This window comes from Beta vulgaris, chromosome 9, assembly GCF_026745355.1.
Source record: "Beta vulgaris subsp. vulgaris cultivar EL10 chromosome 9, EL10.2, whole genome shotgun sequence".
Classification (NCBI taxonomy): Eukaryota; Viridiplantae; Streptophyta; class Magnoliopsida; order Caryophyllales; family Amaranthaceae; genus Beta; species Beta vulgaris.
Genome location: NC_079210.1, coordinates 45,580,281 through 45,606,902, shown reverse-complemented (window position 1 = coordinate 45,606,902; position 26,622 = coordinate 45,580,281). Strand labels below are relative to the sequence as shown.

General features: G+C 35.1%; 2 protein-coding genes and 2 long non-coding RNA genes across 4 annotated transcripts; 1 reads left to right on the top strand and 3 right to left on the bottom strand.

The window, feature by feature from the left end:
* Positions 1 to 849: 849 nt before the first annotated feature.
* Positions 850 to 4,560, top strand: LOC104904046 ((R)-mandelonitrile beta-glucosyltransferase-like). The gene is made up of 2 exons (XM_048636504.1): positions 850 to 1,429; positions 3,427 to 4,560. The coding sequence occupies exons 1-2, from the start codon at positions 925 to 927 to the stop codon at positions 4,374 to 4,376; spliced, it is 1,455 nt and encodes a 484-aa protein (XP_048492461.1). The 5' UTR covers positions 850 to 924; the 3' UTR covers positions 4,377 to 4,560.
* LOC125493292 (uncharacterized) lies at positions 1,868 to 4,085 on the bottom strand. The gene is made up of 2 exons (XR_007269804.2): positions 3,952 to 4,085; positions 1,868 to 3,735 (listed from the first exon to the last, which is right to left on the bottom strand). It is a non-coding gene; the product is annotated as an uncharacterized LOC125493292 (long non-coding RNA).
* Positions 4,561 to 13,899: 9,339 nt separating the features above from the next.
* On the bottom strand, positions 13,900 to 20,364 carry LOC125493288 (uncharacterized). Its single transcript, XR_007269802.2, has 2 exons — positions 17,932 to 20,364; positions 13,900 to 14,846 (listed from the first exon to the last, which is right to left on the bottom strand). It is a non-coding gene; the product is annotated as an uncharacterized LOC125493288 (long non-coding RNA).
* A 1,846-nt stretch (positions 20,365 to 22,210) lies between these two features.
* LOC104904045 (lysine-specific histone demethylase 1 homolog 1) lies at positions 22,211 to 25,072 on the bottom strand. Its single transcript, XM_048636329.2, has one exon. The coding sequence runs from the start codon at positions 24,944 to 24,946 to the stop codon at positions 22,457 to 22,459; it is 2,490 nt and encodes an 829-aa protein (XP_048492286.1). The 5' UTR covers positions 24,947 to 25,072; the 3' UTR covers positions 22,211 to 22,456.
* Between the last annotated feature and the right edge of the window lie 1,550 nt (positions 25,073 to 26,622).

Here is a 26,622-nt window from a genome sequence, read left to right as displayed (position 1 = left end):
TTACATAAATTCATGATCTGATTCACATTATAGTTGATCAGATTCACATTGTAGTTGATTTGATTCACATTGTAGTTGATCTGATTCACATTGTAGTTGATCTGATTCACATTGTAGTTGACCTGATTTCTCTCCTACATGATCAGAGTTGTCTAAATTGCCATTAAGTCAACTTTTTTTGTCTTTTTCTGGCAAAATTACTAACATACCCCGGTATGGACACTGTTGGCCATACCGGGTATGCGCTGCTACTTTCTCGTTATTGCAGCTGTCAAGACGTTCTTTAACCCTTAATATCTCTTTTTTGCTTTTAGGTAAGAATTTGATATTATGAATCTACATGTCGAAAAGAATCCAAAAAGATCACACATAATTAAATTTTCACTTATAAAAAATCAAAATAATCGATCAAAGTTCATGCTTGATTTTCCAAATTAGGAATCTATACAAATATATTAAAAGGCACGCGAGAACAAGAAACTGTGCCACGTGGCGCTCTCCCTAGGGAGTTTTAGTTTATGTAATCCATGTACAATACAAAAATTAAGAAATGGCATAGTATATGTAGGGTTTGATCTCGAGACATCAAGTACATATACTAAAGTCGTTCTAACCACTAGGTTAAGTTATATTTAGTGTTATTATAATAAAGTTTTATATTAATAAATGAACTTTTTTTCTTACCCGAGGCATAGCCCGGACCTAGTTTATCAATTAAAAAAAAGCAAAAGAAGTATAATTAGTGAAAAATGTGTATTGGAAATTGCGTAAAAACCAAACAAATAGATGGTCCTAATCAACCACTGCCTTGACTATATATAGACCTTGCAAGTCGCAATAAACTAGCTTCAAAGCCACAAGCTAAATCAATAACTAGCTTCAAAACCACAAGCTAAATCATAGATTATATCAAAGCTAAAAAAAATGAGTAGTAAAGGGCATGCAATATGTGTCCCTTTCCCAGCACAAGGCCATATAACCCCGATGCTTCAATTTGCTAAGCTCCTTCATTCCTATGGCTTTCACATAACATTTGTTAACACCATCTACAACCACAATCGCTTCCTCAACTCCCGGGGGCCTCACTCCCTTGACGGCATCCCCGGGTTCCGATTCGAGTCGATCCCGGATGGCCTGATCACCACGTCGCCTTCGGAAGGCGGCGTGGCGGCCACCCAGGATATTGAAGAGCTATGTAAGTCCACGAGTAGGACCTGCTTGGGCCCACTAAGGGACCTTATTGAAAAACTCAATAGTGAGGGCCCACGTGTGACGTGCATAGTGGCTGATGGTGTGATGTCCTTCACAATGAAGGCTGCCGAGGAGTTTGGGATACCGGAAGTGGCGTTTTGGACGATGAGTGGATGCGGTTACTTGGGTTACGTCCACTACAGTACACTAGCTAAACGAGGATTTACTCCTTTGAAAGGTACGTTACCTTACTTACCTCTAACAAACTACGTCTATTTGTGCAATCAAGGCCGTCTTGAATATTTTGGGGTCCCGGTTCTAACATGAAACTTGGGCTCCTAAATCTATAGAAAATAAAGATGAAAGGTTAGAGTTCTAAAGATGAAAAGTTGAAAATCTAAAGATAAATCATTGACAAATTTATTAAGGCACGAAAACAAGGGTGATTTCTTCAAATATAAAGTAAAATTTTCAAAATAATATATTTTGGACCTTTATAATTTTGGGGGCCCTGTGCTGTTGGGCTCCTTGCTAAGGCCTGTGCAAACAGACCTCCTGCACAGGGCCTCATCAACAAAAGGGCCCAATTTGCCAAAATTTTCAGCCGTTTTCCTTTGCTTTATCCCCAAAAACACTCACTTTAATGGAGTACTTGCGTCATGTCTTCTTCTCAAACTGATAGCAATATTTGCAAATTTTCAAATCCCAAAAATCATGCTTAATTCACTTCTCAACTCTTTTCCTTCTCTCTGTTATAATTTTTAACTATTTTTCTTTCCTTCATTTCCATTAAGTTTCCTCTCCCACCTTTCTTCAAGAATCATCCTTCACCTTCTCTCTTTCTATCAATGGAAGAATCCATTCCTCAAAACTCCTCTTGATGAACAACTAACAATATTCTTCAACTATCACTCTTGAATTTTGTTAATTAATAAGAAATGAAAATCATAATTATTCTTCAATAAGTGCAATCAAATAAGATTCAGTTTAACTTGCAGCATTATAGATAATTTTTTTTTTCCTTTAATTCTCAAGGCTTTTATGGAGAATGTTAGATTAAGTGATGGATTAAAAGCTTGAAAAGTATTATCTATTTTGTTTTTCCTAATTGATAATTTGTGTGATTGAGGATGAATCAATCTTGAGGGTAAAATGTTGCTTTTACTTTGTAATGATTTAATGAATGTGATTTTGTAAGCTAAAATTGATATTCATATTTCATCTAATTGTAAAAGTAAAAAATGAGTAAAGACGTCACTTAAAAAATAAATTTTTGGGGCCTTAAATTGAACAAATAGCACAGGGCCTCCATATAGTTTGAGACGGCCCTGGCTCCTTGCACACCCTCATCTACCCCTCTGTGTGCAATGTACACAAAATGTCATCGCACGCATTATAACGTCATGGATTGTGCACTATTATAACGTCTAAATCGTAAAATTCCTTCGAATAGTCACCTAATGTTTTTCCTCGTTACTTCTAACAAAGTACGTCTATTATACAAATTTGATCTAGAGAGGCTCTGTTTAGCTAACTTAAGATAGAAATATCTCATGATAACGTGCTAGATCTTTTTCAATTATATACTGTTGTAATGTTTAAAATATGGGAAATATGTGACAGTACAACTTATAAATGTCTTTTTTTTATAACGAAATCTTTCAAGATCCGCCACTGGCTATATCACGAATAAGCAAGAAAAGCACGTTGAATTGTTAATGAATAGCCAAAGATGACTTAGAACCAATAATTCATTACCGAATGGATATTTTCGTTCTAATATTACATATGAGAATTATTAGTGTATATATTTGACTAAATATTCTCATTGATATATACAAAAACAATCATACTTATATAAGATTTTGTTAGATTTGCCTCAATGTATAGTTTTATAATATCAGCTTTTAAAAATTTTATTAATGCGCAACTAAGATATTGATGGTCAAAATTCAAAGAGACGTGTTGGATACCGTACAAAAAGAAACAAGATTTATTTTTTTGGGACGAAGGGAGTATACATCATCCTTATTACCTTATGCTTTACTTTGGGTTAGAGATTTACCTTACAACCCTTACTTTCCAACTCTAAGGAGTTTTATCTATGAAGTATTTAAGTTAATGTGTGTATATCTATTAAGTACATATGTCTATGTTGGTTTGTTGGTGAGTATTCCTACATAATGTTCTTTTGATATTCGGCATAATAATAGTTTTGTTTTTGCTACTGATCAGATGCAAGTTGTATAACGAATGGATACTTGGATACTCCAATAGAGTTACCAGGAATGAAGAACGTTCGATTAAAAGATTTTCCAAGCTTCATCAGAACAACAAATTCAAATGATTTCATGTTCAAATTCATGGTTAATTCAGTGGAAGAAACTTCCAAATCGTCGGCAATCTTCTTAAACACATTTGATGCCTTAGAACAAGAAGTATTAAGTTCATTAAGTTCCATGCAACACTTACCTCCTATTTACTCAATCGGCCCTCTTGAGCTTCTTATTGATCAAATAATCCCAAAACATGATTCCATAAGATCTGTGAATTCAAGTTTATGGAAAGAAGATTTCAGTTGCATAAAGTGGTTAGATTCAAAAGAACATGATTCAGTGTTGTATGTGAATTTTGGAAGCATCACTAAAATGACACAAAACCAACTCATAGAATTTGCATGGGGTTTAGCAAATAGCAAGAAGCATTTCCTTTGGGTGATTAGGGAGGATATTGTTGTAGACAAAAATAATCCTAGCTTACCTCAAGAATTTGTGATTGAAACTAAGGAAAGAAGCATGTTGGCGAATTGGTGCCCTCAAAAGGACATTCTTAATCATAAGGCAATAGGAGGGTTTTTGACTCATTCTGGATGGAACTCGACACTGGAAAGTATGTCTGGGGGAGTGCCTATTATAAGTTGGCCTTTTTTCGCTGAACAACATACTAATTGTCGCTATAGTTGTGTCGAGTGGGAGATTGGGTTGGAGATACAAAGTGAAGTAAAGAGAGAGGAGATTGAGAAGTTGGTAAGAGAATTGATGGATGGTAATAAGGGGAAGGAGATGAAAAGAAGAGCAATGGTGTGGAAGAGTAAGGCTGAAGAAGCTACAAGGCTTGAGGGCTCTTCTTACAACAACTTGATCAAGTTAATGAATGAGGTGCTTGTGCCAAGAAAAATTAAGTAGTTAAAAATGTAATTTTATTCTTCAGTGGTTTAAAATTATTGATGTTATATTTAGACTAGTTGGTTGTATGATATTCCTAGATGTGTTTTCTTTGAATTGGAAAGTTTTAAAAAACGCATAGTACAATTGTTTTTCTAAAGGACAACGAATTTATGATTAATATATATGAAATTTGACTTCAAAAGTGGAGAGATTAGAAGGCGATAGAGGATAATAAGATAATTAGAATTGAACTATCAATACGTCACAAACAAAAGCGGTAACAACAACGATAAACAACTTTACTTTATTTGATTAAACTCGAATAAAACACAACCTACTTTAATATATAACACCTCATCATTAGCCATAACGATGAGTGGTGACAACTTAATATAATTATTACAACTAGGAAATGAAATAACATCCATACGAAATATTTGATAATACGAACCACAATAAAAACTTCATCATATTAACTTCTTTAACTATTTATTAACATCGACCAGAATAATCAAAGGCGACATTTGTGCACCTAAATCCTCCAGAAGAATAGACCCAGTCACAGTAACATCTTCCACAACACCAATAAAGAGGACCACATGGTTGATCATAGTCAATACAAGCAAGAGGTTGAGTATTAATACCAATCCCTTCAGACATAATATCTGAGAGGGGACGAACAGCAAAGGTGGCTTGAGGTCTGGTGGCTAGCATCACAAACGCTAGCATCACCACCAAACTAACCACCCACTTCGCGCTCATATTTTTCTTCATCTCCATCTCACGGCTATAGTCTTTAATATATTCCTCACTCTTTATTTCTTAGTGCTGCACTACAATTCTACGAAGATGCATGCTTTATAGCAGAGGCTGGGAAGCGCTAAGCATAAAACATAAGCACATGGGCTAGGTCCACTATAGCCTATAGGACGAGGTTCTTATTTGAGATGCCCCAAGGATAAGGTCAATAATAATACGTGGGACATAGTGAGGTGAATGAAGGTTATTAATGTCTGACAAATTTGGGGGTAAAGAGTTAATTGTGTAGGTCTCATATTACGCAAATTAGATCCTGTACCGAGGTGTAGGATGAGCATCCTACACCTTTCCCAAACTACGTCGTTTTGATGGTTTTAGAGGAGCCAAAATTTGGCAGGCTTTTGGCAATATTTTTGAAAGTGGGCCAGCTCTTTCTCTCTCATCACTCACTCATTCCCTCCCTTTCTCTCTCATTTATTTTTCAAGAACTATTTCAATTTTCTCTCTCATTTATTTTGTTCTTCATTTATTTCTCCCTTATTTTCATTCATTTCTATTATAAATTTCCAAATGTTGATATTTGATTTTATTTTCTGTTTTGTATTTTTAAAACTTTTTTTAATGAACAAATGCATATGATTTGATGTACAATAATATACGAATGTACATTTGGGGATTTTCAGTGATCAAAGTAATGACCATCAGTGTCACGATTCCTTATCTATGTTGGTTGCGGTACTTTTTTTTATTATTAGCTCCACCTACAGTTGCATGTACATGCACGTACCTTGCATGTACACTTTGTTAACATTCATGTACATTAACTAATCATGTTGTTATTATGTGTTGACCTTTTGTTTTAGTATCCATATTGAGTTTTTTTTTTTTGTTTTGTTTCTGTCTATAGAATATGTTATGCATGCATGTTAGTGAAGCTAATGTATATTTAGTCATACACAGTGAACATTAACGCAACTCTAATGTTCACAGAACAAAGTCAGCTCTATAAAATAACTTGAACGTCCAGTCATAACACCATTATACATTCAGGCTTAGTAATTGAACAATCTTGCTAGAACATTTGTACATTGAGTCATATCCAGTGAACATTCAATCAAACAATAATGTATCCTTATTTTCAGTGATCAAAGTAATGACCATCAGTGTACATTGTGATTTATCCTTATTTACGTTGGTTGCGGTACCTTTTTTTATTATTAACTCCACATACAGTTGCATGTACATGCACGTACCTTGCATGTACACTTTGTTGACATTCATGTACATTAATTGGGTTACAATCATGTTGTTATGTGTTGACCTTTTGTTTTAATACCCATATTGAGTTGTTTTTTGTGGCACCTGGAGCACTATGAGGTATGAGACTGTAATTGTACATATTGAATTTCATTAGTGAACAAACATCAACACTAGTGTACAAAGATTGCAAATTACTCACTTGACATCAGCTTTAGGAATTGGGTTACTTTTATTTTATTATGTTTCTTTGTACATTTTTGGCTTCTTGGTTGTTCATTAACAAAATCAAAATGTACAATGAAAGCCTCCCATAAAATTGACAATAACACACAATGAACAATAATAGACATCCAAAGTACAATCCTTGTGATATAGTGAACAATGTGATAACACACAATGAACGATTACAGACATTCAAAGTAGAGGCTCACATATTTCTTTAGAATTTTTTCCTTTGTTCTCAAAAGGGTGGCCAATGGTATTTCTTCATTTTCTGTTCTTGCAACCTCAAAAAAATTTAGTAACTAGAGGATGAAATTTAAAAAACGAAATCATTAAACATGAAAGGAGGTTGAGTGTGGAAAAGAGAGAAGTGGTGAATAGTATATGGGGGGAAATGATGGCAGTTGACATCAAATCAGTTATTACATGGTGAACAGTAAGTGTCAAAACATTTACTTTTTGAATTTTCGACATGTACATTGGATGTAAGGGGAATGTACATTGGCTGTCAAACCAATTACTTTTTGCATGTTGAATGGTGCGTTTTATTCTTCTTTCCTTGCGTTTTGGAGCTGGTGTAGGATGCTCATCCTACACCTCTGTCCACCGTCTACTTATTGCTCATATTATTCATCAATAGGTAAAGTATTTATACAAAATCTAAGGTAACATAAGATAAGAAATAATCTTCCTAAAAGATATAGGACCATAATTATAGATTATTCACTAAATAATATCTTAACATAAGTATATTATATATTCTCTTAATAATATCAATATGGAAAATGTATCATACATATATTTTTTAATACTGATTATATCTCATATCTCTAATACCCTCCCGCAATCGTAACGGCAGTAATACGAACGTTGCAATTGGAAATTCTTCTCTTTGTTGAAGTCGAGATGCACGAATCTGGTGATGTCGCCTTCAAAAAAAATTCTCTTCTTTTTTTAAAAAAAATAATGATGAGAACGTTCCTCTTTTTCGAACCCATCAATCAAACGGGAACGTCATTCTTTTCGAACCTGTAAATATAACATTACAACGAGAATGTCTCTTTTCTCGAACTCGTCGTATTTTGGTTTTTCCTAAGCAAAACCGTGCTCCATTCAAATATTGGTTTTTCAAAGCAAACCACACTCAAATTAATCAATTAAAAACCTTGTCTCATGGCACAAGGAGAATCAATATTCCTTATCTCAAGGTACAAGGAGAACCAATAAACCCTATCTTACCACATAGGGAGAGCCTAAAAACATCATATTCGTAGCGGAAGTAGATTGAAGAAAAATAAAATCTATAAGTTTGACTAAATGTATATCTCACTGGTGGGTTTAATTTTCTAACCCGCCGGCAGTGGATTTTTTTTTTTTCTGAGCTCTCCCAAGATCTAACTTGCTCTGATACCATGACAAAATTGGGGTAAAGAGTTAATTATGTGGCTCTCATATTATTCATCAATAGGTAGGGTATTTATACAAAACCTAAGGTAATTAACATAATATAAGAAACAATCTTCCTAAAAGATATAGGAACATAATCATTGATTATTCACTAAATAATATCTTAACATAAGTATATTATTCTCTTAATAATATCAATATGAAAAATATATCATACATATATTTTCCGATACTGATTATATCTCATATCTCTAATAATATCACAAATATAATGGACCTCATCCTTATAACCATAAAGCATATAAAATGATACATGGTTGTCATCTATTATCTCTCTTCAAGCTACTTCTAAGTAGAGATTTCAAGTGTCAACATATCAGCTTTGGGTCGAGCGGTCGAGTGGATCATCACCCTCATCCATCACCTAAAAGATTATGCAATTTTGTATGTAAATTTTGGAAGCATCATTAAAATGACACAAAAATAACTCATAGAATTTGCATGGGATTTAGCAAATAGCAAGAAGCATTTTGTGTGCATGATTAGGAAGGATATCGTTGTAGACGAAAATAGCCTAGCTTACCTCCAGAATTTGTGATTGAAACTAAGGAAAGAGGCATATTTGCTTATTGGTGCCGTCAAAAGGACGTTCTTAATCATAAGGTAATAGGAGTGTTTTTGACTCATTCTAGATAGAACTTAACACTAGAGACTATTTTTGGAGGAATGCCTATTATAAGTTGGCCTTTTTTTCACTTAGCAACAGACTAATTATCTCTATAGTTGTGTCAAGTGGGAGATTGTGTTAAAGATACAAACGAACTAAAAAGAGAGAGTAGATTGAGAAGTTGGTAAGAGAATTGATGGATTGTAATAAGGGGAAGGATATGAAAAGGAGAACAATAGTGTGGAAGAGTAAGGCTGAAGAAGCTACAAGAATCTGGGGGATCTTCTTACAAGAACTTGGTCAAGTTAAGGAAGGAAGTGCTTGTGTCAAAAAAAAAAAAAAAATCAGATGGTTAAAAATGAAATTTTATTCTTGAGTGATTTTATATTTAGACTAATTGGTTGTATGATATTATTGGTTGTATTTTCTTTGAATTGGAAGTTTTAAAAAAAAAACAGAAGGATTACAATACACGTTTTATTCTGTACATAAAAATTGTTTTCTAAAGGACATCTTCAGAATTGATCATCAAAATATATGAATTTTTGACTTCAAAAAGAGATATGGGGAGTTAATTAGAAGGTGATAGGGAGAATAAGATAATTAAAATCAAACAATCAATACGTAATAAATCAAAGCGGTAACAATAATGAGAAAGAACTTTACTTGGTTACACAAATTATTATAATAGACGGTCTAATTTTAATATAAAATTAGACAATGTAAACTTACGTTCTCCTAAGAAGCCCATTCAATTTCTCTCTAACCTAACACTATTTTTAGGTATCTTGCACCATCCTAATCGTCCATTCTCTTCTCCTTTCTTTTTATTTCCCTTCTAAATTTCGAATCAGAACAAACAATTTTTAAAAATAGTCCGTCAGTCTTACAAAATGGATTAAGCTAGTCACTAAATGGATTAAATCAGTCACTAAATGAATTAAAGAATGTTATTAATTAATAGATTAAACTGGTCACTAAATAGATTAAAATGGTCACTAAATAGATTAAAGTAGTCACTATATTAAGAAATATGATCTATTCTCTTCTTAATATTGGGCTTGGGCCGCGCCTACTTTTAAATTAAAAGTAGACGGTCTCTTACAAGACCAACTACTTGGTTAAACTCAAATAAAACACATCCACTTTATTATATCAAACCGCACAGTAGCCATAACGACGAGCGGTGAAAACTATATATAACTATTACAACTACTAGGAAATGAAATAGCTTTCATACGAAATATCTGATAATCCAAACCATATTGATAACTTAATCATTATTAGCTTTTGAACGATCTAGTTCATTCCACCAATTTTTACCAAAGGCAATATGGGCGCACCTAAATCAAACTGCTTATTTTAATTTGACTTATAAAAGAGTAATGAAAAGTTTGAAAAAGGATCAAAGGATAAAAAAAATAATTAGATCGAATAATATTTAATAAACCAAATTACATAGTAACAACAAAGATGACAATTTGCTTGGTTACAGTAAGACACTATCATCTCCATACTTAATAAACCAAACCACGTAATAATCATAATGATTCTCACAACTTTATTTAATTACAACTAGGTTTATAGCATCCATACTTGAATACTTGATAATTCAAACCATATAACAACCTAATGGACCGTTCATTTTCAATGTTTATTTATATTCTAGACACACAATAACTATAACGATGTTGACAACTTTATTTGATTATATTACAACTAGGAAATGAAATAACATCCATACTCAAATACTTGATAATCAATAACACAATAAACTTTGTCATACTTAGCTTATTGAACTATTCATTAACATCGACCTGAATAATCAAAGGCGACATTTGTACACCTAAATCCTCCAGAAGAGAAGACATAGTCACAATAACATTTTCCGCAACACCAATAAGCAGGACCACATGGTTGATCATAGCCAACACAAGCAAGAGATTGAGAATTAATACCAATCCCTTCAAACATAATATCTGAGAGGGGACGAACTGCAAAGATGGCTTGAGGTTTGGTGGCTAGCATCACAAACGCTAGCATCACCACCAAACTAACCACCCACTTTGCACTCATTCTCTTCATCTCCATCTCACGGCTATAATTACTAGAAATACTTTAATTTGTGCCTCTCTTGATTACTTAGTGATGCATTACAATTCTGCAAAGCATATTTATAGCAAGGGAAGCCCTAGCTAATCACGTTGTTTTAACAGTTTATTTCCTGTGTTAGGATAATATCTGCCTATAGTAATAGTATCACTATAATGACATGACATAAGACATCATCATATGGGCTAGGTCCCCCAATTTCTATAGTACACTTTTTTTTTTTTTTTTGAGGGGATTCTATAGTACACTAGCTAACGGAGGATTTAAATTATTGGCGGTGGTAGAAGGTTAATGTCACAACTCACAAATATACGGACATCATCCTTATAACAATAGAGTATACTTCATAATGGTATACTTCCTCTGTTTCTTTTTACGTGCAACAGTTTGACTTTCACGCTTGCCAATGCATAATTTTAACCATCAATAAGTTTAATTACCGATAAATAAAAATTATAAAAAGTATATATTCGGAAAATATACATTCAGACGAATCTAACAAGATCCCGCATGAATATGTTTTTCTTTAACTATAAATCACCAAACATAAACTAAGTAGAGTTGGTGAATAGTATAAAAGTCAAACCGTTGCAAGTAAAAAGAAACGGAGGAAGTATGACTTTTGAAAGAGCTTTCGGTCTCTCTTATCTATTTTGTCTCTTTAAGCTACTCCAAAGTAGCAATGTCAATTATCAACAGACCACGTTTTGATTGAGTGGATCATCACCCTCATCCGTCATCCGGTGTAATCCGCTCCACCAAATCCATTTGAAACACGATTCATTCGTCACCCAAAATCCATCATCCACATGTGAATCTAATTGATAGTGTGATTCTCGGGTAAAAAATTAAAATGTACTGCAAACATATACGACCACAAAAAAGATATTATATATTATTAAAATAACTCAATTTTCAAATGTTAATGATTACACAACTTCCTAGTTCAAATGTAATATGTATGTAAGTAATCTTTTAATTTTAATTTCATTTGGCTAAAACTACTATTAATCATTTGTATATACTAATAATTTGATATGTATTTAATTTATAGTATAATATTAAATTTATTACAGGTCAGGTGATAAATAGGTGATGGATGAAAATATTTAACCTTGACCAGATCTAAAACGGTCACCCACCTATCATTTTTTTTTCTAATTGGGTGATTGATGAAATTATTTAACCCTAAACTTAATTAGATTAGTTGTTTTGGTCGAAATAATCAAAGGAAAAGTATAAAAAGTTTTGGTTTTATATTCGATGAACTAAAATAAAAAAAAATTAAGAACTCTACAATCGTTTTGAGATTTGATTTTATCCTCATATTTTTCAGACTGTTTTTTGTACTTAAATCACCATAAAATGCTACTTGAATTTTTTTAATATGATCTAATGTTGGTGGGTTTCACAGTTCGCACTTTCACTGGTTCAAGAACTGAAAATTCACCATTATCAACTCCCTATTTCTTTCCCGTCTCTTGGGAGATGTGTGAACGTTGAGCAAGCCAATGAAGAGTGAGCTAACCTTCTCTAATGGTGGGGGTGACGGGTAGGGGTGCTTATCGTCAAGCCCAAACTCATTAGCTCAGCTCGTATTCATTTAATTTTATCAAACTCGAGTCGAGCTCGAAACATGACCAAATGAAGTGCAACCGAGTCGAGCTTTGACCAAGTGTTGGCCGAGCCGTTATCAAACTGCTCACAAACAAGCTTGACCTAATTATCTTTAGTTTATTCGTCTTCTTTATATTTCTTCTTTTAAATACTTTTTTTTGTATTTATTCTTTGACAATAAAACTATTAACTTATTATTGTGTAATATTTAGAATAAATATATTTACGTATACATACACAATACATTATTTCCATATATAAAAAAGTAACCAAGCCGGTTTACGAGCTTTTCGAGTTGAGCTTTTCGAGTCAAGCTTTTCATAACTCAGCTTGGCTCATTAACGTCTTGAGTCGAGCCACAACGAGCTAAGATCGAATCGAGCCGAGCTTCAAACATCAAGATACAAAAACAACGGCAGTTCCATAGTTTAGTTATTAAATTCTTCGACTGAGACAGGAATAGCAGTAGAACATAGTGATCCCAAGTCCCAACTCTGTTCATAATCATCATGCCTCACCACATCTCAGTCCTGTCTTCTTAGCTTTATAGATCTAATTAACTAAACCAGTTTATGTTCAGATAGATTCGATTTCAGATTTTGCATTCATACTGTAAATGTGCCTCACCACTCATTAGAAATAAGAGTAAATTTGTGACTTGTAATCAGGATTGCCATAAGTTAATGATAATTAGGTGTCATAATTAAAGACTTGAACAGATAATAATCACAGACAATAGATCTTACCGCTTTGATCGCTAAATGTCTGATCATATGCCAATCATACTCTATACTCTATGGTCTATACGACCATGATCACTCCATGGATACTTTCTGGAATTATAGACAAACTAAAGCTTTTCCAATACGGTTTGCAAGGATGTCATAATCATAGAAAAAAAATCAGAACTTCTATTCACCGTTTCAAAATTACATAAAATCGTCCAAAAAAAAAAAGTTGAAATTACATTTTTAACCTTTTTCATTTTTTTCCCAAAACCATAACCCCCACCACCAGCCACCTCTTGCCACCTAGGTAGCACAAAAACGGATACGGAGACGGGTACAAGTACGAGTACGGGGACGAAAAACGGCAATCAAATATTCGAAAAACTGGTACGGCAAGGATTGGGCAAAAAAATAAAACTGCAAAATTACTTTATTTTTGATGAGTTAAAGAGACAAATTCTCAAAGTAAAAATGGATAAATATTGTTGTACTTTTTTAATATCATGGTAAAGTTCAAAAATTATTAAAAGAGACCGTCTAATTTTAATATAAAAGTAAACCTAGTAACTAAATGGATTAAACTAGTCATCGAAAGAAATTAACCTAGTCACTATTGGGCTAATTCTCTTTTTAATATTGGGCTTATCATTGCCTAATTTTAATTTAAAAATAGACGGTCTTTTACAAGACAAACTCGGTAAAGTTAGGGGGTAAAAATCTAAAAAAGAGAGTATTAAAAAAAAGGGTAAAAAAGGAAGAGGAAACCAGCTGGCAACAACCAACAACTATGAGTACTTTTGTTTAAATGAAATCACGTGATACATCCAACAACTATTACTTACCCCTCTCTCCTCTCTCTTTTCCCCTCTCTCAAACTCAAATACAACTGAGACTCACGAGTTCATCCTTCTCTAATGCCATCGTAGCTGCTGGTGCTTTGTTTGCTGGAAAAGCAAGGGGATGCCTCTAAAGTTACTTCAACCGTCCCCAAGACGTCCCCGTCAAGAAACCCTAGTCGTCCCCACATGGCTCACCGTCCCCATTATTTAGAGACGCGCCGGGGACGTATTTCTGACGTACCCGTAAAATCCCCGTCCCCGGTACGGGAATCGACACCCCGGAGAAGTACCTGTGCTGCATAGCCTGCCACCACCACCCACCAACACCCCCACCCTCCCCCACCCCCACCAGCATCCCCCATCCCCGTGCAAGCCACCACGAGCAAGTCGCAAAAACCCAAAAAAAATACAGTCGCGTTCACTGCCGAAACATTCGGCCTGGGACGTTTCCACCTTGGCGGAAACGTCTAGGGCAGACGCTTGGTGGAAACGTCCACAAAAGACGTTTCCACCTTGGCGGAAACGTCCAAGGAAGACATTTCCACCTTAGCGGAAACGTGTAGGCCGGGCGTTTCCGCGGTGGACACGACTGATTTTTTTTTTTTAGTTTTGTTGGTGGTTGTGTGTGGTTTAGTTGGTGGTGTACGTGGCCTCGGTGGTGGTCGTGTGATTGGAGGTGTGGCTATGGAAAAGAAAAAAAGGGAAGTGTAAAGTTGAAAATGTTTGATGATCCCGGAAAGATTTTAAGTAATTGTGGGACGATATTTAACAATTCTCGAAAGAAATTTGCATAGCAGAAAATAGTGTTCTTGCAGAAATTATTAGAAACAAACAAAAACAGCTTGGTTTATAAAGCACCTAAAGGCTAAGTTGAGGCCTGGATGTAGTGGTGTCAAAACAGGTTAGTAAACAGGTTCTGGGTATACCCACGGCGAACCAGGTCATACCCGGACAGGTCAGGATTCTGATTGTCAGTGCCCCAGGTCATGACTGGTCAGGTTTTGTTCAACTGGGTCGAACACATTTGAATCATTGGATTTCCGGGTGCCGGACAGGTCTGAACATTCCGTTTACAAGTCGATCCATTCTCGGGTATAATTGCCCTTTGACATTTTTTTAGCCGGGTTTGCGAATATCGTATTTAGGTTCCATGTGCGGTTGAGTTAAGTGAAATGTACTCGGGTTGAATTAGTAATGATCTTACTCATCTTAGTTCGATTATTGTGAAACATCGGGTCCATTCGCTGTTGAACGCCAATTCAACTTCGGGTAACTCCTGATCGGATCATCTTGATTTTGTTATGTATTTTGCATATGAATCATATTAATAAAGTATTAAGATCGATATATATATATATATATATATATATATATATATATATATATATATATATATACACACACACATGTGTGTGTGTGGTCTTCTCTTAACTTTGTATATATATATATAAATGAATCGTATTAATAAAAGTATTAAGATCAACATATACATACATATGTGTGTGTGCGATTAATATGTGGATAATAACGAAAAACCAATAAAAACACTATATTGATTATCGTGATGTTAGTGTATTCTCTTAGTTAACTCTTATTTCGACTAATCAACTGCGTAAAACCACCCTAATGAGTAAAGGAGTAGAGGCGACTCTTCATATGTTTTAATATTATATATCATAATTCATAACCAACGACAATAATAACGAGTACAAGATCAGTTCCAAATTTCATATAAAGGATTTATTATTATAGTAATACATAAACGAAGAGGAATAATAACAATAACAATAACAATAACAATAACAATAACAATAACAATAACAATAACAATAACATTAACAATAACAATAACAATAACAATAACAATAACAATAACAATAACAATAACAATAACAATAACAATAACAATAACAAATGATAATCATACATTCATAGATTTACAACGACGGTTCATATGACTATATGAGGTCTACCGCCTACGTGATTATAACGCGGGTTCATATGTTGCACAATACTAATAATAGTAAATTACATCCTATATTACCCCATATAAACTAGATTAGTTTAGAGATTAATGTATTGCATTTCGACTATATGTCAATGTATAGATAGTGTATACATCAATGTATTACATTTCTAGCTAGTATACATTAGTGTAAACACAAAGTAATACAAATGGATATAATGAATTGGAATCATTCTTAACTTTGTAATACTATATAGTGACTATAAACAAACTATTTTATCAGTAGACTTAAATACTTTAATACGATATAATATATTGGAATCATTCTAACTAATTACGCGATTGATTATTAATGAGTATAAACTCTTAATATGCTCTAACATATAACTAATGATAATAATAATGAGTATTATATATTAACTACAAATATAGATCAATTAGTGGATATGAGATTACTACTATAAATAATTATATTATTATTTGAAAATGGGGTTATAAGGTATGAGATTTGGGGTTTAGGGATGTGGAGCATGAAGATTAGTTGTTATGAATAATAATTTGGTAGGATTATTTGTTTTCTTAAGGCAAAATCCAAATTCATCTAATGAGCAAAATCTAAACCGTTAGATCATCATAATCAATGGCACACAAGAAAATAACATAGAGCACACAGATCATGGATATTAACCGTTGATACATGTCATAAAACAATATGAACCGTCGATCTTCTCCTATCCTATTAACTTCTACTATCTCTCATCTAATTCTAAACCTAAAAATCCTATTTCTCTGCTTCTTCCATTGTGCTGCTATTCCATTGCTGCTCATTCGTTCCATTGCTTTGTCCTTCATCCTTTTTCGATGCTCTTTCTCTCTCATCTCTCACTCTCGTCTTCTAGCCTCTCTCATCCTCCACAACCAATGTGTTCCTTCGCCTCTCATCATCCTTGTTGAATCATTCTCGCTGCTGCACATTGACAAAATTGTCTTCACTCGTCTTCGCTCGTCGTCGGTCTTCAATCGTCTTCGCTCGTCGTCGGTCTTCACTCGTCTTCGCTCGTCGTCGTCGTCGTCTTCGCTCGTCGCCTTCGGTCTTCTCTCGTCGCTCGCCGTCGTCAGTCTTCACTTGTCGTCGTCGTCGTCAGTCTTCACTTGTCGTCGTCTTCACTTGTCGTCGTCAGTCTTCACTTGTCGGCCAGATCTAGTTTTGTTCAAGTTTTTTTCGATTTTTTAGTTTGATTTGTTAATTTTTGTGTTGATTAATTTTGTTTTTGTGTAATATGTTCAATTTTGTCCCCAGATTTATTGACTTTTATGTAATTTCATATAATTTCACATTTATATAATTTCACATTTATTCTTTTGTGTGTTTTTTATTTAATTTCACTAAACTTTGATTTTTTTAATATAATTTATTATAATTGCAGATTTTTTATGAGCTCATATGTTGTTGTTTAGTATAGTGTTACGAGCATGTGAGATATTATTTAGTAGAATATTAAAATTGGATAATTTGGTAGAAAAATGAGGAAAATTTAGTAGAATATTAAAATGGAATAATAAATTTGGTGTATAGGATTTAATAAGATATTTTTTGATATTATTTGAAAATGGGGACATTAGATAATTATAGATAATATAAACAAGTAAATGATATTTCAAGTTTAACTCTTAAATTAAATATAATTTATTTTTTTATTTAATTAATTATTAAGTATAACAAAATTTATAAATTTATATATTAAATGATTTTATAGATATAAAAAAGTAATTGAATTTTAGTAATATCTGGTTAAGTATTGTCGGGTTTGAGTTTTAATGCAGGTCTGTCTGGTCAGGTCAACATATAATCTTGCCAGAGGTGCCGGTCAGGTCTGGGTAATCCCAGGTCAGGTTTCGGTCAGGTCTGAGGACTGACCCTCACAGGTCGAACCAGGTTCAAGTCAGGTCAGAATCAGGTTGACCCAGCGGTCAGATCTGTTTTTGACACCACTACCTGGATGGAATAAAAGATCATACCTTCCTGTTATGCACCACTTTTTCGTTCTTTTTTTATTACAATATTTGAATTTTTACACTATTTACTCACCACCAACTATTTATTGTTAGATTCATCTCCGTATATATACTTTTAGAATATTGAATTTGTACCCATAACCTCTCATTCAAATTACAAATGCATTAACCAACTAGTCTACAATCTCATGTTGCTTTTTGTAGGAAAATTAATTGTTTGAAGACAAAATAATATTTCTGTTTTTAAAACAATTAAATATAAATAAATACTTCCTCGATTTTTTTTTACTTGCAACTTACGAGTCGAACAATTTTAAGAAAGATGAGAGAAGGTGAAAGGGATTGTACTCCCATCACTTACCCAAGTTAATTACATATCTCAAACTCTAATCTTAGGCTCTTAGCCATACAATGAAACAAATCGCCACCATCACCAATTACATTATTTTGGCTCGTCGTACCCTCCCATACCCAGCTACCGCCACCATCGCACTCAGCCTACACTACCACTCGACCACGACCGCAACAAGAACCCCTTCACCTTCCCCATAAAGCAAACTCTCTCGTCTTCCTATCTCCCCCTCTCTATCTCTCTTCAATGGCAGACGAAGCAAAAGCCAAAGGAAACGCCGCGTTTTCATCCGACATTTATGCCGACACTGTTAAACACTTAACCGACGCAATCTCTCTCGCCCCCACTAACCAAGTCATAACTTCAACCAATCCATTTAAAACTGGCGCTACTAAAAACTTCGATTTCGTTGGCCATGGTGAGAGAAGAGGGAGGAGAGAAAATCACCGAAAACAACAAAATTCGAACCATTTTTCGGAGCTTTGATGGCCGAATTTAACCATAAAAGTTCAAGATTTGGAGCTTTTAATGGTCGAATACGACCATAATGTGGGAGACTTGAGCAAACGGAGATGCAGGTTATCAAAAACGAAAGCGTCGGAAAAAATGGTTGCCGTCGAAAAACTAAGGTGGTGGTGGAGGTTGTTGATGGGGTGGCGATGATGGTGGAGGTTGTTGATGGGGTAGGGAGTTGGCAGCCATGGCAGGGGGTTTGAGGAGGTGAGGATTGAGGAGAGAGATGTAGCATTTTGTGATTAGATACGTTGCAAGGAAAAAGGAATGGGGGAAGTATATTAATAATCATTAAACTAATGTTAATAATAGTGTGTCCTACTTTACAGTTCTCTTATATCAAAAATAAGTTCTTCAAATCTTTATCACCTCCATGGCTCCATAGTTAACACTACTACACCATTGAATTGCATCGGTTATTTAAAGGGAATTGGAAAATCACTTCACTCAAGTTTTTGATCTAAAACTTCAAATACATATTGGTTAATAATTCGAGACATCTCCCGAGACAAGAAGTGAGCTTTGAAAATCTCATTCCTCAAAGAACAGCGAGAACTCTAAATAAATAACAACCCTAGTATGTTCACCCATCAATTGCTAGAAAACCTTTTTTTCAAAAATGTAGTAGCAAGTTAGCAACTACCTTAAATCAGCTATTAATATAGTTAGCCCCTCGAGAAGAATTCTGAGAAAATAGCTATACAAGAGATATTAATTAAACCATCTTATATTCAAATAGATCTGATTTCCAAATTTTGCATTCATATTGTAGATGTGACTCACCTCTCAATAGAAAAAAGGAGTAAATTTATGAGTTGTAATCAGGATTGATTGCCATAAGTTATGATAATTAGGTGTCACAAACAGATCCTACCGTTTTCATCTCTAAACATATGCCAATCAACTCCAAGCGATCATGATCAGTCCTTGGATACTTTCTCGAATTACAGTGGAAAATACTTTCTTTAATGCAAGGATGTCATGTCATGTCATAATCATAAAGTAATTTGCATAGTGGAAAATAGCATTCTTGAAACAGACAAAACAGCTTGCTTTATAAACACCTGAGGCGTAGTGGTATGGTCAGTGGACGCTAGATGGAACTAGCAATTTACGCACATGATGCGGAGTTTGTCTTGGCAACCAACCGTTTGAGTCTCTTAGGGGACTCAAACGGGAGTAATTTGGTCATTTTATGCGTTGGAAGATTTTACTCGCGTGTGGCTGACAATTGCTTGATACCCATGCTAGGTTATAATGGTACCATTCTCCGAAAATATTGATACCTTGGTACCAGTCCTGATAACAATTTGATACCAACGTCAGGTTATAATGGTACCATTGTGTTTTATTTTGAGTGTTTGAGTCTTTTTTGGACTCAAACCGTTGGTTACCAAGCCTTTCTCCATGATGCGTGCCTCATTTTTTTTAAAACACAAATTTTACCGTTTTTAGGTATTAGCAGGGGTAAAATTTGATCCATGATCCCAAAATTGTAACCGAAAAGTAAAAATTAAATTCACTTATTTTTTCCTTGTCTAACTTCTAAATTCTGTTTTCACACATTGATATTTAAAATTTTCATTATTTTAAATTTTGTCGTTTTCAAAATTTTAACACTTTGAGCTTCGATTATATTTGAAATGAAATTTTAAATTATTCATAGACAATTTGATATTGGAATTTATTTTAGAAAAACAAAAATTGTTACTTTTCGCAAATTAATGTAGTTTTTTTTTTTCTAAAATGAATTTTTGCAAAAGTTGTTCAGATGAAGTTTGATATTGTTTTGGTTTTCAAAGTTTATTTATGAACATGGATTTTTTGCAAAAGTTTTGGGTAAAAATATTAATATTGACATTTTTTTTAGAAAAAATTAAATTTATTTTATACGAAAATGAATTAAATTTAAGCCTGATTGTATAAAGGCCCTTTTGAACTCATTGTTATCATCTCCATTTTTTTAACTACATAAAAAAATTATGTACCTTTTTGGAAGTTCGCAAATTGCTGATGGATGAATGTGTGATATCGCCGTCGAAATCTTATGTTTTTCTCAGACTTGTGTTTATAGGTAACTTTTGTGAGTATGTAATTGTGAATGATTATTTAGAGTAATGATTTGTAAGTAAATTTTTATAAATATTTTTGTATTTAATGACATTCCAGGTTATTAGTTTTAGTTTATGTGTTAATTTTAAGTTTTAATAAAATTTCCTGATTATTTGAGTGATTTGCGTGATTTGTATAACGTGATTTTTTCGATTGTATAAGTGATTTGTAAAGTTTCTTCTTTTAAGTGATTTGTGAGTGAGTGTTGTAAATTAATTTTCGGTAGTTTTCTTTGAGTGTCGATTTTTGATTTTGACATTCCTTTTGTAATTTAGAAAGGGAAGGGGACAAAATAGGCATTTCAAAGAGGACACCATTGTTCTCCTCTTCCCTTATATAATAGAGATAAAAGATAATACATTCATATTATGTACAATTTCATCCATTTTTTTAGTTATTAAATGACGCCCTAAAATTTCTAGTAACGTCCTAAATACGAATAATATACCGTATTTTCTCATTTTTAAATTTTCTCATTCTTCATTCACTTTCCCTCCCATCTTCTTCCACATATCCACTGGGCACCAGTACCGACACACCGCCACCGCCGTAACCCCACCACATTATCACCCACACCCTTCTTCTCTCTTCTTCATTCACAGTAAAAAAAAGGGAGGCGTCCATGGCAAACGCTCCACCACAAGGTGAGACGACTCTCCATAATTTTCTTTTAAAAAAAATTCAAAAAAAAAGGTGTCCATGGCAAGCGCCTCACCCTTTAATGGAGCGCTTTTTAAAAAAATCAGTCTCCTCGTCAGTGGTCTAGCACTGTGGGGCCGTGATGGTAGTTGTGATGTGTGGTGGTGGTAATGGTGGTACAACGACGGAGACACAAGTTTTGATGTGTCGGTGGTGGTGTGGAAGAAAGGAATGGGAAGTGAAAGAAGGGGAGAAAGAAAAATGAAGCTGTGTTATATGAATCTTCAATGAACTAGTGGTGGTGGCGGCAGTGTTGGTGTGGTGTTGGTGGTGACGGCTCCAATGGTGGTGAAGGAAAAGGGGGAGGGGAAAGAGAGAAAAAAAAAATGGAGGTATGAATATACGATATAAAAATGCTGTATTTAGAGCGTTAGTAGGAAATATTAGAGCGTCAAATAGCAACCCTTCTTTTTCTATTGCAACAATTGGATTTTTACGCTATTCACTCAATATCCTCGTTAATTCGTCTCAATATATTTTCAATATATCAAATTTTTGTATAATTTCTTTTAGTAGAAGGTAATTGAAAATATTAATAGTTAAAGTTGTGTATTGGCAACATTAAAATTCTGCAATAGAAAAATAACAAAGGGGTTAATAAGTAGGAAAGGCCATTGATCGGTGAATTTCACAACGTCGGATTCGATAGCCATCAGCAACCAACAGGTTAGTCACAACACCAAAACAAATTGGTCAGCTTAATGCCCATAAATTTTCTATCCTAACATAAGAATTTGCTTAATCTAATAAAAGTAATATGCAATTCATCCTAGAAACACTAATGTACAGCAATAAACTTTCTATGTCAGTTGTTTATAACTTACAGTTGTTACTTCTTACCATCTGATCCTTCCTTAGAGCATGCCTTTGCTCTAACAGCTGCAATAAGTGATTCTGCAGCAGAGCATAATCCTCTTTCGCCTACTAATCGCACATTGAACTTCTGATTCAATATACTTAACCTATCGACATCGCTTTGCAACTTGCTCAGCTCAAAGGCTTGACACCTTGAAAGCAGACCATACAAATACAGAGCACCAGTTTCAAGTTTCTCGCCACCAAACTCAACCCTCAACAGTGAATGAGATTCAAGATCATCTGATGTCGGATTAAATAAAACAGAAAAGCTCCCAAATTGTAAGTCGGGTTTCAAGAATAATCGACTCAAATCCTCAATATCCTCTGAACTAACATCATCTGCCTTATTGGTTGGAATCAATGATCTCCTTTTGGCAGCCTTCAATATATTGGCAGCCTCTCTCATCCCACTAAGGAAAGCACCATGCATTGTAGCCGGATATTGCCTGTTTGTTGCCTCTCCAGCAAAGAAAACCCGCCCATTTCCGATACTTTCTGCAAGAATATCATAATCATCACCGGATGCCCCAATTGCAACATATGAGTATGATCCATAAGTGAAGCGGTCTTGACCCCATCGAGTGCAAACTGCCTGAACAGGGTCAGGAACATCCACTCCTTTTGGGTGAAATATCCCTCTCAAGATATCCATTACCCTCTCCAATGATTCCACAGGAGATACCTTCTCGAACTCAATCGCTGCCTCACCAGCAACAAGAGCTACAAGAAGCGGACCACCAGACACCGAATAGTAGCTATAGAACAAGAAGAACTCACCCCTCCTCGAAGGATCTTCCGACAAATGCCCAAAGGTATCAATCTCCCCTCCCCAAAAATTATATGGGAACAACATTGCAACCTTATTTAACAGCCCAAACCCTAATCTATCAATTGCATCCCTCTTCTTCTGAGGTAGAGGAGGCACAAACTCAATATCTCCCCTCTTTAAAACTCCTAACGGGACAGTACAAAGAACCATATCAGCCCGAAACTCCTGCCCACCTGCATAAACCAACACCCCGTCGTCCCCATACCTAATGCTCTCCACTGTGCGATTGTAAAAGATGGGCAAATCCTCTGCCAAAGCGCGAATAAACCTCTCATTCCCACCTGGAATAAAACAGTGATCCCCACCCATCTCATAAGGGTCATCCTGATCCCAAAACGCCATGGACAAATTCGACATCAATGAAGCATTAGCATACTCTAAATTAGCTAAATGCCAATTCAACAACATTTTCTCCTGTGGATCATTACCCTCACCAACATTAAAAACCTTCCTAAAAGCTTCTAATGCAGTTCCTAATGACACATCTACACATTTCATTTCCTCCATCATAACCTGCCTAAGCTTACAAACCCTATCTAATAACTTATTAAAAGCAGTCTCAACTTTAGAATCAACCTCAGAATCAACTGATTTTCCATTTGGCAAATAAAGAGGACACAAATCCCTCACCTTATGAAGTGGAAACTCCAATTGCCTCGCCAATACCCCAAGTGGATTCCCATTAATCCCTGTCAATACACTGCCACCCAAATCAGCAGCACCTACAACTCCTTCCTTATCACTACTCATCTTTCGAGTGCGAACCCGCCCACCAGGCCGCCCCCGTCCTTCAATAACAACAACCTTACACCCCATGGACCGAAGCTGGCGGGCGCAACAAAGTCCCGCCAACCCCGCCCCAACAACAACAACATTAGCACCAAAACTACAATTATTATCACACATTTTCTTTGTCTTGATCTCAGGGGTAAGTCCAAAATTGACATACCCATGATCATCAAGAAACCTAAATGCAGCATCAACAAAGGGACGCTTCTCAATGGGGACTGACTCCATCACGTGATCCCGCGTGATGAGAGAGGAAACATTAGACCTCCACTTCGACAGTATAAGGTTTCTGACACTTATGTAGTGAGACTGGTCGGTGCTACCTAGAGTGGGAACAACGGAAGCGTCGATTTCTTCCTCGGTAAGTGAGTCGACGGGAAAACCGACGGAAATAGCGATGAGGGCGTCGATATCGAGGGGAGGGGATTCTTTGGAGAGGTCGGAGATGCGACGGCGGCGACGAGGGAGGGAGAGAGAGAGTGTTTCGAGGAGAGAGGAAGAAGAACGAGTAGCGGAGTGAGGACGGAGAACCATGGAAATTGTGCCTTGGTAGTGTTTACGCTTGCGACGGCGTTTTGGGATGATGGGTATTTCGGAGGTGGTGGTGGTTGTGTCATCGTCGGGTTGAGGAGGTGAGAGTGGGTTTGATGGGGTGGAGACGTCGTCGGAGGTTGCATTGTTGTTGTTGGTGGTGATGGTGGGTGGTGTGGTGCCGGTTAAAGTGGTGGGTGTGGTGTCGGTTAAGGTGGTGGTGGTGTTGTTGGTCGTTTCTGAGGTGGAGGGGGGAGGTGGGGAGAGAGGGTTGGTGGTAGTGGTGGTAGTGGTGGTGGTGGTGGGGTTCATGTTCAATGTATAAGAGTTGTGAAAGTAGATGAGTTTTGTTGAATGTTTCGACTTTGGAAGTTTAAACTAGGGTTCGACTTGTTTCCAATGAGAGTTTTATTTTCCCTTTTTGGTGTTGTTTTGCCTAATGCTCTAATGAGTAAACTAATAAAGTGCTTACTTCCTCTTAACAAAAGTTAAACTTAAACGATCCCTAAAAAAAAAAATTAAACTTAAACGACAACAAGAATATACGAAACGAATTGAAAATAGAATAAGTGGACTGATATTATTATTAAGTCTTTTTGATGCATTTCTTAATTGAGTTATGAAGTGTCTATATTATATAGAGTTTTCATCTTCATCCTCATTCCCTTGCATTGAGTACAGTTTTGAGTTCTTTTGATCTCGTATTTTTGTGATTTGATATGATTGGACTTGTTTCCGTTCTTGAACTATAATTGTGCAGGTTATGCATGTAAGACCTTAATTTGAGCTACGAAAGGTAAGTCCAACCTTCACATGTGGCCTATAGCAAATCTTGGAAGTCCTACAAAAGGCTTAGAGGAAGAATATGCGTCAAAAGCTTGAGAAAAGCTCTTCCTAGGTCGATTGGTCGGTTTGGCCCAATCAGGAGAGCTAAGTCCATTTATGCGCATTTGGCCCGGTTGACTGGGCGAAAGAGACCCCAAAACTACTTGCGAGCCCAACTGGGTGAACTTGCTTGGTTGACCGGATGATTTTCCAACTGAACTACTAAAGTCATAGAAATAGATCATCGTCGCCTCATCAGGCGGTTTATCGGGATGAGTTATTTTAGTGTTTTTTTCGTAGTTTTTCCACACAATATATATAAGATTGTACTAATTTCGATTGAACTATCTTTTATTCCTCGTTTATTAGGTCAAAAACACATAATTTTCTCTCTAGTTTTGTGGGCACTCTTTACTTTTGGGATCATAAAGATCGTTGATTTCGCTTCCATTGTTTTTCAATTATTCGGTATTACTTCTTACTTAGTTTAATTTGATAAATTCCTTTACTATGATTGTGTTTATTATGTTATTTAATATTATGAATAAGTAGTCTATTTCTAGGGATAAGTGAGGGAAGCCATGTTTATACCTCTTTGGTTATGATTTAAAATTTTTCAATATTTGGATTAAGACTGGAGTAATTCCTATTGATTTATTATCATTGTTTAATTCATGTAATTGCGCAATACATTTAGAATCGAAAGATCGTACTCGTTAGAGGCTTGTTACAGTGGCTAGCTCTTATTATGTTAGCGAGTGTAGTTCATATATTGATATGAAAGTGTCAAGACCCGACTATAGGATCAACGAAAGACTCTAGTTACTCATCCCTTAATCCTTGTATTTATTGAATAGTATTGTATTGATTGATCTACCATGAGTTATAGCTAATAAGATTTAGAATCGAAAGATCGTACTCGTTAGAGGCTTGTTACAATTGCTAGCTCTTATTATGTTAGCGAGTGTAGTTCATATATTGATATGAAAGTGTCAAGACCCGACTATAGGATCAACGAAAGACTCTAGTTACTCATCCCTTAATCCTTGTATTGATTGAATAGTATTGTATTGATTGAATTGGTAAAAGCATGGACCATGGTGGACATAACGAATGTCCTAGGTTTTTAATTATTTGATTTACATCCATTTTCGATTTAGTTT